Source organism: Chiloscyllium plagiosum, chromosome 44 (genome assembly GCF_004010195.1).
Source record: "Chiloscyllium plagiosum isolate BGI_BamShark_2017 chromosome 44, ASM401019v2, whole genome shotgun sequence".
In the NCBI taxonomy this organism is placed as follows: domain Eukaryota; kingdom Metazoa; phylum Chordata; class Chondrichthyes; order Orectolobiformes; family Hemiscylliidae; genus Chiloscyllium; species Chiloscyllium plagiosum.
The window spans coordinates 10,438,528-10,456,171 of record NC_057753.1 but is presented as its reverse complement, the minus strand read 5'-3'; the positions used below and the strand labels follow the sequence as shown (position 1 = coordinate 10,456,171).

General features: G+C 47.9%; 1 protein-coding gene across 3 annotated transcripts in view; it reads left to right on the top strand.

Moving 5' to 3' along the window:
* The window catches only part of LOC122543521 (zinc finger protein 135-like), a 69,969-nt gene that overhangs the window by 18,440 nt on the left and 33,885 nt on the right, over positions 1-17,644 (top strand). The window contains exons 2-3 of one of the 3 annotated variants that reach the window (XM_043682300.1): positions 8,281-10,187; positions 10,273-10,794. In XM_043682300.1, coding sequence (XP_043538235.1) covers positions 8,685-10,187; positions 10,273-10,794 — 2,025 coding nt within the window. In that variant the 5' untranslated portion in view covers positions 8,281-8,684. Of the gene's footprint in view, positions 1-8,280; positions 10,188-10,272; positions 11,551-17,644 lie in introns of those variants that run through there. The other 2 variants (XM_043682298.1, XM_043682299.1) reach the window with 2 other exon arrangements.

The following is a 17,644-nucleotide window of genomic DNA, read 5'->3' as shown; positions in this document are numbered from 1 at the left end:
CTCACCTTTCCTGTTCCTAACCTCAGCCCAAACTACCTCAGATGGCAAGTCCTCCTCCATCGTCCTTTCCACCGCTGTAATACTATCTTTGACAAGCAATGCCACACCTCCCCCTCTTTTTCCCCCACCTCTGCCCCTACTAAAACATTTAAATCCCGGCACCTGCAACAGCCAATCCTGTCCCTGTTCTATCCATGTCTCCGTAATAGCCACAACATCGAAGTCTCAGGTACCAACCCACGCTGCAAGTTCACCTCCCTTATTTCGTATACTTCTTGCATTGAAGTATACACACTTCAAGCCACTTTCCTGTTTACAGGCACCCTCCTTTGAAATTGATGCCATGTTCCTAACCTCCCTACACTCCAGGTCCTGCACCCTAAAGCTACAGTCTGGGTTCCCATGCCCCTGCAGAGTTAGTTTAAACCCCCCCCAAGAGCACTAGCAAACCTCCCACCAAGGATACTGGTGCCCCTCAGGTTCAGGTGTAGACCATCCTGTTTATAGAGGTCCCACCTTCCCCAGAAAGAACCCCAGTTCTTTCTGGGGGACGACTTACCAGAGGCCTGAGCCCCGTTACATGCCCCTGGTAAGTCGTCCCCCCCACAAGTATCCAAAACGGTATACTTGTTCTTGAGGGGAACGGCCGCAGGGGGTCCCTGCACTGGCTGCTTCCTCCCAGTCCCCCTCACTGTCACCCATCTATCTGCCATCTTTGGAGTTACTACTTCCCTAAAGCTCCGATCTATGACCCCCTCTGCCTCCCGAATGATCCTAAGTTCATCCAACTCCAGCTCCAGTTCCCTAACACGGTCTTGGAGGAGCTGGAGATGGGTGCACTTCCTGCAAGTGTTTTCAGCAGGGACGTCGATGGCATCCCTCACCTCATACATGTTGCAAGAGGAACATTGCACTGCCTTCACTGCCATCCCTCTGAAAGTACCTTTTGTAAAAAAAAACTGGGTCTAAAGAATACAACAAGCAAAATGCAGCACTTACCTACTTACCACAACGGGTCTTATTATTTAGGTTAGAGGAGGAGGGGGGTGGGAGGCACTACCTCTGTAGTGCCTCGGGTTCTTCTCCTGCGCGAAGCTTACACTAACTGCTTCCGGGTCTCGGCTGCCCCTCTGGTCGTCGTCACTTCCCCCTGGTGCTCCCACTCTTTCTGTGAAGAGAGAGTGAAAGAGAAAAAAAACACCGCTGCCCGCTACCGGTAAGCACTTTTAAAACCAAACGGTCTTACCTTCGCTGCTGCTCGCACTGGAAATAAGATCATAAGGCACAGAATTTATGAAAAAAACATTAGTGTCCTGCCACTGAAATGATACATAGACTCAACAATCCAGGTTAGTCAGTCATCTTTTAAATGGGTTGCAGGTATCATTAATGTAAATCCCAGAACTTCCTGTAAGGCACCTTAGAGATAACATAAGGCTTTATAACAAAATATGACATCTTGGCTCAGACAATGCATTAAAAGAGTTACAGAGCCTGTCTGTATCCCAATTTCGAGTCAGGCTGGTTCTATTTCCAAAGTGTAATTTAAAAACATTACATGGATTGACTGCCTGCAGATTGTGCATTTTTTGAGCAAAGTAGAACGTATCCGCAAATATCATTTGGTCAATACAAATTGACCCCTTTGGACTTGTGTGTGCGCGCAAATGCTCATGAAAGAGAAAAAGTCTGTATCAGTGCTGTATATCTTTGTCAATTTGATAACGGATGCTTCATTTCTATTGATGTAAATATTGCTGTAAATCACTGCTGGCTTCTAATGGTTAGATGTAAGGGAAAAAGAGTGCCCCACTCGAGGAATTATCAGAATCCTGGGAGAGCCTCACTTCTGGTTTACATCCTAATGAAAAAACATTAAACACAAGCACCTATTTATTTCTAACTTTGTTTCATTTTACTTGCTTGGTTTCCTGCTATGACTACACTCTGTGTCTGGGTGGTTGACAGGCTGGAAGATTGTGGGCTGGGTCTCAATGGACTGAATGTTTTATTGTTCTGGCAGGTGTAAAAGGCAGGTCAAAGCTTCAACAAAAATCCAGCAGAGCTCAGAATAGGCGGACATCATACTCTGGGAACAGGGAGATCAACAGAGGACAGAAATCAGGACCTGAAATCTGAGCTGACACCACACTACCCTGTGATCAGTGCTTTGATTAGCAGTGCCAACCCTCTATCTTTACCTAGCTTCCCCTTTGACTATCCCCTCAATATTCAGGATCCAATCCTTGTCATCCTGAAGCCATGTCTCTGTAAGGATCTCAGATCATAATTATTCTCTTCAATGTGTGCAGTCAATTCATTCACTTTTGTTACAATGCAGCGCACATCCAGACACACTTTTTTACTTTCAATTTTTGTGATCTTAAAAATCTAGTTTTGATTGCTCTTCTTTTCCCTTTCTCTAGTTCTCAAGTTCATTGTCCACATCAGTGCATTGCTCACCAGCCTTGATTTGGATTGGCCATGCTAAATTGTCCAGGGATGTGCAGGTTAGGTGGATTAGCCATGGGAAATGTAGGGTTATAGTCTCGTAGTAAGAGAAGCAGGAGTAGGCCATTTGGCCCATCCAGCCTGCTCCACCATTCATTAAGATCATAGCTGATCTTTACATCGTCTGAGCTCCTCCTTCCTGCATTATCCCAACTACCCTTTATTTCCCTATCATGCAAAAACCCATCCAACTGTGTCTTGATTATACTTAATGAAACTGCCTCTACTGCTTCCTTGGGCAGAGAATTCCATAGATTCACTACTCTCTGGGAAAAGTAGTTCCTCCTCGTCTCTGTCCTAAATCCAGTCCTCTAAATCCTGTGGCATAGTCTAATCCACCAGCAGAAATGACTGGATAGAGTAGGACTTCATCCCCACAGTGCAACGAATTTCCACTTTCCACCAAAATCCCAGATGTACTAACTTAGTTGCTTGCTGTCTCACAAATGAAAGATTTCATTGTAACTTCTTCCGGTCCCAGTAAGGGCAAAACATCTTTGAAAGCTGCTCTGCAAGTCCAGTCTTCACAACCACACTTCTGCTTTGGCCGAAAACGAAACAGACCATTCGGCCCAACTCGTCCATGCCAACCACGTATGCGAAATCAATCTTTTCCCATTTGAGCATGTGACCCATGTTCTTTTCAACACTTCCAATTTATGTACACACCCAGATGCCTTTTAGATGTTGTAAGTGCACCAGCCTCCACTTCCCCTGGCAGCTCATTCCATACACGCACCACCCTCTGCATGAAACCGTTGTCCCTATTAAATCTTTCCCCTCTCACCTCTAACATATGCCCTCTGGTTTGGACTCCCCTACCCTGGGGAAAAGGCCTTGGGTATTCACCCTATCCATACCCCTTATAAAATGTCGACAAGGTTACCCCTCAGCCTCCGATGCTTCAGGGAAAATTTCCCTGACTATTCAGCCTCTATCTGTAGTTCAAGCCCTTCAACTCTGGCAACACCCTTGTGAAACTTTGAAAGGGGTTAGAAAGATTTACAAGTTCTTTCTTGCATCAGGGGGACCAGAACTGAGTGCAGTATTCCAAAACTGGCCAAAACAATGACGTCCTAATTCCTATACTCAATGCTCTGACCAATAAAGGAAAGCATACCAATTGCTTTCTTCACTATCCTATGTACCTGTGACTCCACTTTCAAGAAACTATGAACCTGCACTCAAAGGTTTCTTTATTCTGCAATGCTCCCCTTAACCAAACTAATCCCACCCACCTGTGTTTGGCCCATATCCCTCCAAACCTTTCCCATTCATGTACTTATCCAAATGTCTTTTAAACGTTGTAACACTATACCTGCATCCACCCTTTCCTCTGGACATTCATTCCACACATGAACCACTTTGTATGAAAAAAATGGTGCCCCTCAAGTTTAAAATCTTTCTCCACTCGCGTTCAAAATTTGCTCTCTAATCTTGAAACCACAACCTGAAGGAAATGACACCTGCCATTCACCTCATCTATCCCCCCCCCATGATTTTATAAACCTCGATTATGGTCACCTCTCCAGTGGAAAAAGTCCCAGCCTATCCACCTCCATGTAGGTAGATCCATATCCAATTATGATCTGTTCAATACTGGTGCAGGGTCAAAAGACCAAATGGCCAACTCCTGCACCCATTCTCTCACTGTGTCCTAGACAGCAAGAAACCGCAGACACATAGGAGCAGAAATGAGGCCATTCAGCCCATCAGGTATGCTCATACCATTCAATCGTGGCTAATAAGTTTCTCAACCCTATTCACCCACTTTCAGCAAAATGAAAATGGAGGGAGAGAGTTTGGGATGGAGATTTTTAACTTCTTGGGAATGAGAGAGGAAAGAGAGTTCACTATAAATTAGAATTGATTGGACTGACTGAGCAGTGGCAGATGCAGTTTAACTTGAGAAATATCAGGTTTGCATTTTGGTCAAGCAATCCAGGCAGGACTGGCACAGTTCAGGGGGGTGTTGAGATGAACTCAGCCTTGAATATATTCAATGACCCCCAAACTGCAGGGAGACATCCCCACTTCTGAACTCAATTCCTCTTGCTCATATACCACTTGCCTTGCTTATTGCTTGCTGCACCTGTCTGATGACTGGTGTTAACAGGTGTAGAATGACGCTGAGGCCCCTTTGTACATCCATGCATTATTCCTGATGAAGGGCTCAGCCCCGAAATGTTGACTCTCCTGCTCCTTGGATGCTGCTTAACCTGCTGTGCTTTTCCAGCACCACACTTTTTGACTCTGATCTCTAGCATCTGCAGTTCTCACTTTCTCCACATCCAAATACATCTCCATTTAAACAATACACCTGCTTTCTGGGTTTTTTTTCCACAGCGAAGGCTAGAACTTCACATTGTGGTACTGCATTTGCCATGTGTTTGCAAATTGTAGTCTTCTCTACATTGGGGAGACAGAGCATAAACTTGGGAAATGGTTCCCTGAGCATCGCAGCCAGGTCCACAGAGGCTGACCGGACCTCCCAGTCACCATCCATTTTAATTCCCATTCCCACTCCCTTTCTGACATGATCATATTTGGCCTCCTCCATTGCCACAATGAACCAAACTGCAAATTGGAGGAACAAAACCTCATCCACCACCTGCGCAGCCTACAGCTCAGTGATCTCAACATTGAGTTCTCCAATTTCAAATAGCCTCCTTCCCAGTCCCTCCACCCTCGTGATGAAGGGCTTATGCCCGAAACGTCGATTCTTCTGCTGCTCGGATGCTGCCTGACCTGTGATTTTCCAGCACTACACTCTCGACACTAATTTAGGATATCTGGTCGGCATGGATGGGTTGAACCAAAGGATCTGTTTCCGAGCTGTACAACTCTGACTTTAAATAATTAAAAAGTAGATTTTTCCAAATAACAAACTATATCCATGTACACCACATGCTTTACTAACCATTCTCAACAGGTCCTGCTCCTTCAGTGACGAAGGGGCATAATCTCCTTCACTAGTATTTACACACTACCCTAAGCAATTGCACAAGTAACAGCAAGAGTAAACAGCACAGGGATTAAAAAAAAAGCACAAGGATTAATAAAACAGTGAGGGTAAACAGCACAAGGATTAAAAAAAAGTGAGGGTAAAAAGCACAATGATTTAAAAACAACAGTGAAGGTAAAAAGCACAAGCGCCAGTAAAAGCTGATGGAAAGTCAGTGTAAAATGTCAATATGACAGGACAGGTCATACATTCCTTCCCCTCCATCCCTCAAACTGCACACCTTTCACGTCCCAGGCCAATACGGTCCAAATGGGTGTCTGCCCTGAATGCACAGTATTTTGTTTGTTTCAATTAGATCTCCGAGCGTGGGCCTGTTAATCAGCATGTACCAGACCCTGCAGTATGAGGTACAGCAGGGATTAGATTCAGCAAAGTGAGAATGGAGGGAGAATGTGTGGGATGGAGAGTTTCCGTTTTGAGGGAATAAGGGAGGGAAGAGAGTTCACTGTAAATTAGAATTGATTGGTGGGCCGATGGGCTGAGGAGTGGCAGATGGAGTTTAATTTAAAGAAATTAAGGTGTTGCATTTTGGTCAAGTAATCCAGGCAGGACTGACACAGTTAAGGGGAGTATTGCAGAACAAAGAGACCTTGGAGTGCAGGTTCATAGTTACTTCAAAGTGGAGTCGCAGGTAAGCAGGAATGTGAAGGAGGCGTTTGGTAATGTGGTCTTTATTGGTCAGGGCATTGAGTGTAGGAGTTGGGAGGTCATGTTGTGGCTGTGCAGGGCATTGGTTCGGCCACTTTTGGAATACTGTATTCAGTTCTGGTCTCCCTGCTATTGGAAACCTGTGTGAAACTTTGAAAGATTTACAAGGCTGTTGCCAGATTTGGAGAGTTTGAGCTACAGGGAGAGGCTGAACAGGCTGGAGATATTTACCCTGGAGTTTAGATTAGAGTGGTGCTGGAAAAGCACAGCAGTTCAGGCAGCATCCGGTACTGCTCCTTGGATGCTGCCTGACCTGCTGTGCTTTTCCAGCACCACTCTAATCTAGACTCTGGTTTCCAGCATCTGCAGTAATTGTTTTTACCATATTTACCTGGAGCCTCAGAAGCTGAGGGGTGATCTTATAGACATTTGTAAGGGCTATGGATAAGATGAATACCCAAAGACTTTTCCCAAGGGTAGGGGAGTCCAAAACTAGAGGGCATACGTTTGAGATGAAAGGGGAATGATTTAAAAGGGACCTGAGAGGCAACCTTTGCAACACCCTCTGTGTGAATGTATGGAATGAACTGCCAGAGGAAGTGGTGGAGACTGGTCCAATTACAACACTTAAAAGGCATCTGGATGTCAGTCTGTTCTTAGCTCTGCTGGATTTCTGCTGAAACTTTGACCCCCTCTTTTACACCTACTGGAACAATAAAACATTCAGTCAATCAAACCCGAACCTACAATCCCCCGCCTGTCAACCATCCAGACATAAAGTGTAGTCATAACAGGGAATCAAACAAGAAAAATAAACCAAATTCGAAATGAATAGGTGCTCATGCTTAATGTTTGTTCATTTGGAAGTAAACCAGAAATAGGGCTCTCCCAGGATTCGTATGGTGCCCTACTTGAGGAATTTTGTCTCCCTCACATCTAACTATTAGTACCCAGCTATGATTTACAACAATATTGACACCAACAGAAATAAGGCATCTGTTATCAAATAGGCATTGAAATATACTGCACAGAAATAGACTTTTTTCTCTCTCTCATGCACATACACACGTATAAGTCCATGTGGGTGAATTTGAATTTGCAGAATGATATTTGTACATACATTTTACTTTGCTCAAAAAAATGCACAATCTGCAGGCAGTCAATCTTAGTAATATTTTGTAAATTCCACTTTGGAAATAGAACCAGTCTGACTCAAGACTGGGACACAGACAGACTCTGACCTCACACCTTTAATACGTTGTCTGAGCTGAGATGTCATATTTTGCTATAAAACCTTAAGTTATTTCAAGAAGGTGACCTACGAGAATTTCTGGGGTTTACATAGTATTAATAGCTGCAACCCATTCTAAAAGATGAAAGACTTAATAATCCAGGTTTGTTCAATATATCATTTCAGTGGCAGGACACCATAATGCATTTCCATAAATTCTGTGTCTTATGATCTTATTCTCCACAACCACTTGATGAAGGATCAGCACTCCGAAAGTGAGTGCTTCCAAATAAATCTATTGAACTATAACTCTGTAGTTTTTAACTTTGTCCAGGTTAGGATGGATTGACCGTGCTAAATTACATGGTACCGAGGGATGTGCAGGTTAGGTGCATTAATCAGGAGGTAAATGTTAAATAATGAGGGTAGCAGAATGGGTGTGAGTGTGTTACCCTTCAGAGGGTTGGTGTGGAGTCTTTGGGCCGAGTGGCTGCTTCCACACTGTGGGAATTTTCTGAAGGGAAGGGATTATCACAAACTCATTGTTTTTTTTTGCTTCCCAAAATCAGACCTGCTCACCTCTTAGTATCCCAATGTTGTGGAAAATATTAACCTTCAGGTGGAGGTATCCAAAATTCAGAGATGTCAGTCTTGATGTTTTTGCTTTTCTGCCCCTGTAAGATCCTGAATCAGCACCTTCAGGAGAATTAGTTTGAGTGAAGTAATAACAGAGCGGGAGAGAGAGTGGGATGGTGCTTTCAATTTTGTGGAATAACAAAGGAAAAGTATATTCTGCAGAAGGTAGAATTGCTTGTTCAGAATTTCTACCCTGTACTGACAGTGATTTTTTGAAATCACTTTACAGAGTATTTGAAGATCTGAAGACGGGAGTTTCAAAATCAACAGATGAACAGCTTATGCCTGAAACGTCGACTCTTCTGATCCTCGGATGCTACCTGACCTGCTGTGCTTTGCCAGCACTGCACTTTGACTGACTCTCCAGCGCCTGCAGTCCTCACTTTGACGTCAATGTCTGACACTCACTCAATCCATCGGGACTGCAACAATTTTCAACTATGACTTTGTGAGAAGGAGCAAAGCTTTGTGATTCCAGTTTGAGTACATTTTCAGCATCAGTGGGACTGGGTGAGAGACCCTACCGTTGCAGCACACTGAGTGTGGAGCCTGAAACAGTTATACGGCCTGGAAAGAGGAATTCACAGTGGGGAGAGGCTCCACACGTGTTTGTGTGCAGCTGAAGCTTCGGCCATGGAGAAACCGTGGGAGTGTAGCGACTGCGGGAAAGGCTTCCGTTTCCCGTCGGCCCTTGAGACTCATCGGCGCAGTCACACAGGGGAGAGGCCCTTCAGCTGCCCTGAGTGCAAGAAGGCCTTCAGAGATTCCTCTGCCCTGCTGAAGCACCAGCGGGTCCACACAGGGGAGAGGCCCTTCAGCTGCCCTGAGTGTGGGAAGGCCTTCAGCAATTCCTCTGCCCTGTTGAAGCACCAGCGGGTCCACACGGGGGAGAGACCCTTCAGCTGCCCTGAATGCGGGAAAGCCTTCAGCGATTCCTTCCACCTGATGAGGCATCGGAGGGTCCACATGAGGGAGAGGCCCTTCAGTTGCCCCGAGTGTGGGAAGGCCTTCAGCAATTCCTCTGCCCTGCTGAAGCACCAGCGGGTCCACACGGGGGAGAGGCCCTTCAGCTGCCCCGAGTGCGGGAAGGGCTTCAGCAATTCCTCTGCCCTGCTGAAGCACCAGCGGGTCCACACGGAGGAGAGGCCCTTCAACTGCCCCGAGTGTGGGAAAGCCTTCAACGATTCCTCCAACCTGCTGACCCACCGGCGGGTCCACACGGGGGACAGGCCATTCCCCTGCAGAGAGTGCGGGAAGGCCTTCAGGTATTCTTCTCAGCTGCTGACTCACCAGCGGGTCCACACGGGGGAAAGGCCCTTCAGCTGCCCTGAGTGTGGGAAGGCCTTCAACGATTCCTCCAACCTGCTGACCCACCGGCAGATCCACACGGGGGAGAGGCCATTCCCCTGCCCCGAGTGTGGGAAGGCTTTCAGCAATTCCTCTGCCCTGCTGAAGCACCAGCGGGTCCACACGGGGAACAGGCCCTTCAAATGCCCCGAGTGCGGGAAGGCCTTCAACGATTCCTTCAACCTGCTGACCCATCGGCGGGTCCACACGGGGGAGAGGCCATTCCCCTGCGCAAAGTGCGGAAAGGCCTTCAGGTATTCTTCTCACCTGCTGACCCACTGGCAGGTCCACACGGGGGAAAGGCCCTTCAGCTGTCCCGAGTGCGGGAAGGCCTTCAGGAATTCCTCCAACCTGCTGACCCATTCGCAGGTCCACACAGGGGAGAGGCCATTCCCCTGCCCCGAGTGCGGGAAGGCCTTCAGCAATTCCTCTGCCCTGTTAAGGCATCAGCGCGTCCATACGGGGGAGAGACCCTTCAGCTGCCCCAAGTGCAAGAAGGCCTTCAGCAGTTCCTCTGCACTGCTGAGGCACCGGCGGGTCCACACAGGGGAGAGGCCATTCCCCTGCCCCAAGTGTGGAAAGGCCTTCAGCAATTCCTCCGACCTGTTGAGGCACCGGCGCGTCCACACGGGGGAGAGGCCCTACAGCTGCCTCGAGTGCGGGAAGGCCTTTACCCAGGCCTCTGCCCTGCTGAGCCACCGGCGGGTCCACACGGGGGAGAGGCCGTACAGCTGCCCTAAGTGCGGGAAGGCCTTTATCCAGTCCTCCCACCTGCTGACCCACCGACGGGTCCATACAGGTGAAGAGGCCAATCCCCTGCCCCGAATGCAGGAAAGCCTTCAAAGATTCCTTCAACCTGCTGACCCATCGGCAGATCCACACGGGGGAGAGGCCATTCCCCTGCGCGGAGTGCGGGAAGGCCTTCAGGTATTCTCCTCGTCTGCTGACCCACCAGCGGGTCCACACTTGGGAAAGGCCCTTCAGCTGCCCCGAGTGCGGGAAGGCCTTCAGGAATTCCTCCAACCTGCTGACCCACTCGCAGGTCCACACGGGGGAGAGACCATTCCCCTGCCCCGAGTGCGGGAAGGCCTTCAGCAATTCCTCCAACCTGCTGGTCCACTCGCAGGTCCACACGGGGGAGAGACCATTCCCCTGCCCCGAGTGCGGGAAGGCCTTCAGGAATTCCTCCAACCTGCTGACCCACTCGCAGGTCCACACAGGTGGGAGGCCATTCCCCTGCCCCAAGTGTGGAAAGGCCTTCAGCAATTCCTCCGACCTGCTGAGGCACCGGCGGGTCCACATGGGGGAGAGGCCCTTCAGCTGTCTCAAGTGCGGGAAGGCCTTTACCCAGACCTCCACCCTGCTGAGCCACCGGTGGATCCACACGGGGGAACAAGCCCTTCAGCTGCCCCGAGCGCGGGAAGGCCTTTACCAAGTCCTCCTACCTGCTGACCCACCAGCAGGGTCCACACAGGGGAAGAGGCCAATCCCCTGCCCAGAGTGTGGGAAGGGCTTCACCTGCTCCTCATACCTGGGGAGCTACCAACGAGTTCACGTGCCATTGCAGGGGGATTGAAGGAATGACAGCCGAGTGCCATTATCGACTGGACTATCAACCTAGTTCCGGGGATCCCGGGTTCGATTCCCACCGCAACAAATGCTGGAATTGGAATTAGGTCCGAAATCTAGAGTTCAGAATCTAACAGTCAAACCATTTTTGGTGGGGTGGGCTGGAAGAAAACCCCCACCTAATTCACTCAGTTTCTTTGTAGGGAAGGAAACTGTCGTTGTGGGAGAAGATTCATTCAGTCGTCCCAGCTGCATCCTTTACCCGGTCTGGCCTACAAGTAACTCCAGGCACACAGCAGTGTAATCGACCCTACGTTGCCCATCGAACTTACTTGGATACAAGATATGGGTTGAAATTGCTGCATGAGGCAATACTTTCTCCGGGTTAAGGCTGTACCAAGGATCCAATTACAAAGGACAACTCGGTGGTGACCAATAATGAAGAAAGCGAGGGGTTGGAGGGGGTGTGTGCACTTTGACCTCGAGCTGTTTTTTAAAAATTGCTACTTTTTCTCCACCTTTCTGCTGGGAGCTTCTGAAGCTGTAACAAGGTTGGGTCGTAATAAAGATTACCTGAACTTCACACTGAGCTCAGACTCTCATTGAGAGCTTTGAACTGCAACAGGTTTTTGTTTTAAAACTGCCCATTTCTTACAGGTGAAAGTGAGAACTGCAGATTAGAGTGCCACTGGCAAAGCGCAGCAGGTCAAGCAGCATCTGAGGAGCAGGAAAATCGACATTTCGGGCAATGTTGATGTTCCTGCTCCTTGGACGCTGCCTGACCTGCTGTGCTCATTTCTTACAGCCTCCTGTACTATGTTTCCAATGTTGTGTATCGGTTGCAGCAGTGAATAAGTAGCCAGTATTGTTAGAAATTGTAAATTTTTCAGGAGTGCAGGTACTACATCATGTCATCGGATTTGTACAGTTTCCTGGCAGGACTGGGCTGTGTCCACTGAAAACGATGTGGAGGTGCCGGTGTTGGACTGGGGTGGATAAAGTTAAAAATCACAACACCAGGATATAGTCCAACAGGTTTATTTGGAAGCACTAATTCTGGAATGCTGCTCCTTCATCAGGTAGCTGTGGAGCAGGATCATAAGATGCAGCGTTTATAGGTAAAGCTCAGTGTCATGCAACTGATAGGATATATTGAAGAAACCTAGATTGCGAATTAGTCTTTCATCTTGTACCATGGATTGCAGATTTCAGGTCATTAATACTTAAACCCCAGAACTACTTTTAATTCACCTTCGAGATGATTTAAGGTTTTATAAAAATAGGTGACATCTCAGCTCAGATACTGCATAAAAGGTGTGAGGTTAGAGTCTGTATCCCAATCTTGAATCAGACTGATTCTATTAACCAAAGTAGGAATTTATAAAATATTAAATGGATTGACTGCAGTTTGTGTGCTTTCTGAGCAAAATTGAATATATCTGCAAATGCAAATTCACCCCGTAGACTTGTGTGACTGTGACTGTGTGTGTGTGTATGTATGCATACAAGTTTGTGCATGCATGCTAATGAAGTGGGTGTTTTATGGAGTATAAGCCTGCGAGATGGTGAGAGTGTTGGGGTATGTGTGTCTGAGAGTGTGACAGATGAAGGCAAGGGGTTGCATTTTGCTAAAACAATGAAGGGCAATTAATGGTAGGGCCCTGCATCATATTGTAGAACAGAGAGACGTGGGGTGGGTTCAGGTACATAAAGTTAAAAATCACACAACATCAGGTTATCGTCCAACTGGTTTATTTGGAAACATGAGCTTTCAGAGCGTTGCTTCTTCATTGGGTGTTTGTGGAGCAGGATCATAAGACACAACCACCTGGTGAAAGAGCAGTGCTCCAAAAGCTAGTGCTAGCAAATGAGCCTGGTGTTGTGTGAATTTTAACTTCGTATGCCCCAGTCCAACACAGGCATCTCCAAATCAGGTACATAATTCTTTGAAAGTTGCATCAAAGGTAGACAAGGTGATGAAGGAGGTGTTTAGTACAATTGCCTTAATTGTTCACGCTGTTCAGTATAGGAGTTGGGACATCATGTTGAGGTTGTACAGGATATAGCCCCGCACACACAAGGACAGAACCCCCATCTAGTGCTCACCTTCCAGCCTACCAACCTTTGCATAAACCACATCATCCAAAGACATTTCTGTCACCTCCAAACGGACCCCACCACCAGGGATACATTTCCATCCCCACCTATTTCTGCTTTCCGCAAAGACCGTGCCCTCTGCGACTATCTGGTCAGGTCCAAGCCCCCCAACAACCCACCCTCCCTTCCTGGCAGCCTCCCCTGCTACCGCAGAAATTGCAAAACCTCCACCCACACCTCCATCCAAGGCCTTAAAGGAGCCTTCCACATCCATCAAAGTTTTACCTACACATCCACCAATATCATTTATTGTATCGTTGCTCCCGATGCGGTCTCCTTTGGGGAGACTGGACGCCTCCGAGCAGAGCACTTTAGGGAACATCTCCGGGACACCTGCACCAACCAACTCTACTGCCCTGTGGCCCAACGTTTCAACTCCCCCTCCCACTCCGCCAAGGACATGCAGGTCCTGGGCCTCTTCCACTGCCGCACCCTCACCACCTGACAACTGGAGGAAGAACGCCTCATCTTCCGCCGCGGAACACTTCAACCCCAGGGCATCAATGTGGATTTCACCAGTTTCCTCATTTCCCCTTCCCCCACCTCACCCGAGTACCAACCTTCCAGCTCAATACTGCCCTCATGAATTGTCCTACCTGCCTATCTTCCTTTCCACCTATCCACTCCACCCTCCTCTCTGACCTATCACCTCCATCCCCACCCCCATTCACTTATTGTACTCTATGCTACTTTCTCTCCACCCCCACCTCATTTATCTCTCCACTCTGCAGGCACCCAGCATCTATTCCTGATGAAGGGCTTTTGCCCGAAACGTTGATTTTCCTGCTCCTCAGATGCTGTCTGACCTGCTGTGCTTTTCGAGCACCACTCTAATCTAGACTCTGGTTTCCAGCATCTGCAGTCCTTGATTTTACCTTGTACAGGATATTGGTGAGGCCACTTTTAGAGCACTGTGTACACTTCTGGTCACCCTATTGACGACCACAGGTTGACGGGTGGCCTTATTTCGAATTATAAAATCATAGGGCGTGTAGGAAAGGTAAATATCACAGGGGGGGAAAGTTGTGGATCTCCCCTTTTTTACTTCTCTTGGCATTTAGATACTTAAATTCTGTCAGGAACGGCAACATCGACAGAGAGCATACTGCGCGTGCTCGTCGGTGTCAGGAATAAATTGCGCATGCTCCTTGCTGTACGACTTAAAGTCATAGAGATGTGCAGCATGGAAGCAGACCCTTCGGTCAAATCTGTCCATGCCAACACCCGAAGGTGACTGGTCCTCCTGCCAATCAGAGGTTGGTTCATGTATGGAATGAATGTCCAGAGGAAGTGGTGGATGCACATACAGATGCAACATTTAAAAGACATTTGGATAAGTTACATGAATAGGCAAGGTGTGGAGGGATATGAGCCAAATACTGGCAAGTGGCATTAGTTTCGTTTGAAAACAGCATGGAATAGTTGGACTGAAGGGTCCGTTTCTGTGCTGTCTGACTGTAACTGTTCTGTCGTGGTCTTAAAACCATTTTCTTGCCTTCCACTTTAAATGTCCAGTCCAGTATCATAGCATGGAAACAGAGGGAGCACATCTGGGAGTTTGGTGGAAAGTGTGAATTCATTGCACTGTGGGGATGAAGCCCTACCCTATCCAGTCATTTCTGCTGGTGGATGAGACCAGGCCTCAAGTTTAGGGAGAGTAGATTTAGGACAGAGATGAGGAGGAACTGCATTTCCCAGACAGTAGTCAATCTATGGAATTCTCTGCCCAAGGAAGAGAGGCAGTTTCATGAAGTATATTCAAGACACAGTTGGATGGGTTTTTCATGGTCAGGGAATTAAGGGACAATGCAGGGAGGGTGGATATATCAGCCATGATCATAAGGAATGGTGGAGCAGGCTGGACGGGCCAAATGGCCGACTCCTACTTCTTTTACTATGAAACTATAATCCTGCATCTCCCATGGCTATCCCACCTAACCTGCAAATCCCTAGACATTATGGGCAATTTAGCATGGCCAATCCAAATCCGCTGACAATCTTCATTCAACGCACTCTCCCTCCATTCTCACTTTGCTGAACCTAATCCCTACTGTACCTTATCCTGAAGGGTCTGGTTCATGCTCATTAACACTCAGGGGAGATCTAATTGAAACACACAGAGTACTGAACGGCCTGAGAGGAGAGACTAGGGCTGGAGGGCACTGTCTTAGAGTAAAGGAAAGACCTTATAGAATGGAGGTAAGGAGAAACTTCTTCAGCCAGAGAGCGGTGAATCTATGGAATTCATTGCCACAGAAGGCTGTGGAGACCAGGTCACTGAGGATATTTAAGATTGAAATAGAGACATTGTGGAGGATCAAGGGTTATAGGGAGAGAGTGGAAGAATGGGGTTGAGAACTCATCAGCTGATGGGCTGAATTGCCTAACTTCTGCTCCTATGTCTTATAGTCTGTTGATGTCCCGGAAGAGAATTGGGAGCAGGAGTAGGCCATTTGGTCTTTCGAGCCTGGACCAGCATTGAACAGATCATAACTGGATATGAATCTACCCCCATTTAGATGAATGGGCTGAGACTGTTTCACTGGAAGAAAGTGAGGGCTGTAGATGCTGGAGATCAGAGTCAAGAGTGTGGTGCTGGAAAAGCATAGCAGGTCAGGGAGCATATGAGGAGCAGGAGAATCAATGTTTTGGGGATAAACCCTTCATCAGGAATCTTTTCTGAGGATGTAGAAATGCAGAGGTCCGTTGCAGGTCTGGGAAAGTGAGGCTCTGAGCTGCAGCAGGACTGACTGCAGGTAGGGTAGATGGCGGCGCATGGCTAATCACGTGGAACGTAGGATCCGGAAAGAGAGTCATTGTTGAAGGTTTCGGATTTGTAGTGTGTACAGGGTATCCTGTTCAGGTCCAAACTGGGCTGGTCTGAATGTAGTCCAGAGTCCATGTGGGATCAGATGGTTCTGTAGGCAAGCATTGAGGAAGGAGATGTGGCTGTGGTAGCAAGTCTGCTTGAGGATGTAGCTGAAGTGCTTCAGGGCAGAGGAGAGGACTTGGGGAGGTACAGTGAGAGGGGGACTCACTGTGATCTTTGTAGACAGAGGATGAGAACTTCTTCCAGGTAGGTACCCTTGGAAGAGGCTTCATAGTAAGGTCAAAACCAATTCAGAAAGAGAGGACTGCAGATGCTGGAGATAACAGTCAAGAGCATAGTGCTGGAAAGGTCAGGCAGCAACTGAGGAGCAGGAGAATCTTTTGATTCCTGATAGAGGGCTTATGCCCGAAATGCCAATTCTGCTGCTCCTCAGATGCTGCCTGACCTGCTGTGCTTCTCCAGCATGATACTATCGACACTATTTTAGGATATCTGGTCAGCATGAACAGGTTGTACAACTCTATGACTCTAAATAATAAAAAGTACACTTTGACAAAAAACAAACTATATCCATCTTAACAAGGCTTAGTACACCACATGCTTTACTAACCATTCTCAACAAGTCCTGCCCTTTGCTTTTCCAGCAACACATTTTCAGCTCTGATCTCCAGCATCTGCAGACCTCACTTTCTCCTGCCCTTTCAGTGACTGGGTAACATATACATGCTGGTGCATAATCTCCTTCACTAGTATTTACACTACCATAAGCTCCAGCAACACATTTTCAGCTCTGATCTCCAGCATCTACAGACCTCACTTTCTCCACGACCATAAGCAATTGCACAAGTAACATTAAGGGGGAAAAAGCACAAGGATTAACAAAAACAGTGAAGGGGTAAAAAGCAGATGGAAAGTGAGTGTAAAATGTCACTATGACAGGACAGGCCCCACATTCCTTCCCCTCCGTCCCCCCCACAACCTGTCTCACCTTTCACCTCCCGGGCCCAGTACCTTCCAGGTGGCCCCATAGTTGACACAGGGGCCGCCCCACGACCAGTAGAACTCCACCACCCAGGCGGCCGACGAGTTCCCAAGCAGGCCCTTAACCCCATCCGCCTCCAGAATGCTCACCGGCTCCTGCCTGCTGTACAGCCGGCCGGTGTGGCCGTGACACAGCAGCTGCACCAGGAAGGCGGCGGTGCCCAGTGACGGGTGTCTGCCCCGGGCCGCACGGCGCCATTTTCCTAACGGCCGCCCCTTCTCTTCCCAACCGTCTTCGCCCCCGCGTGACGTCTGCACGGGGGTGATGGGCGGGGCCGGGGGAGCCTCACCGTCACCAAGCAACAGCCACCTCGCGCTACAACTGCTCATTCACAAAAACAAACTCTCCTGTCTCGCTCTGCAGCTGCAGGGGGACACTGCCACGTTTCCAGGAACCCTGTCTACATTGGGAAAGCTCACGGCTCAATTTAAACAGAGATTCCGACATCTAACGGAACGGCGTCATACTAAATGGGGAAATCTGCATTTTAAAAGACATGGACATTTTAACGGGCTATTTCTGCAAATAAAGAGATTTAAATGAACAAGATTATATTTCAAACGGATGCGTGCACATTAAAAGGAATATCTTAATATGTAAAGTGACGCAGTCATATCTAAATGAATCTACATTTCGAAGAAACGTTGC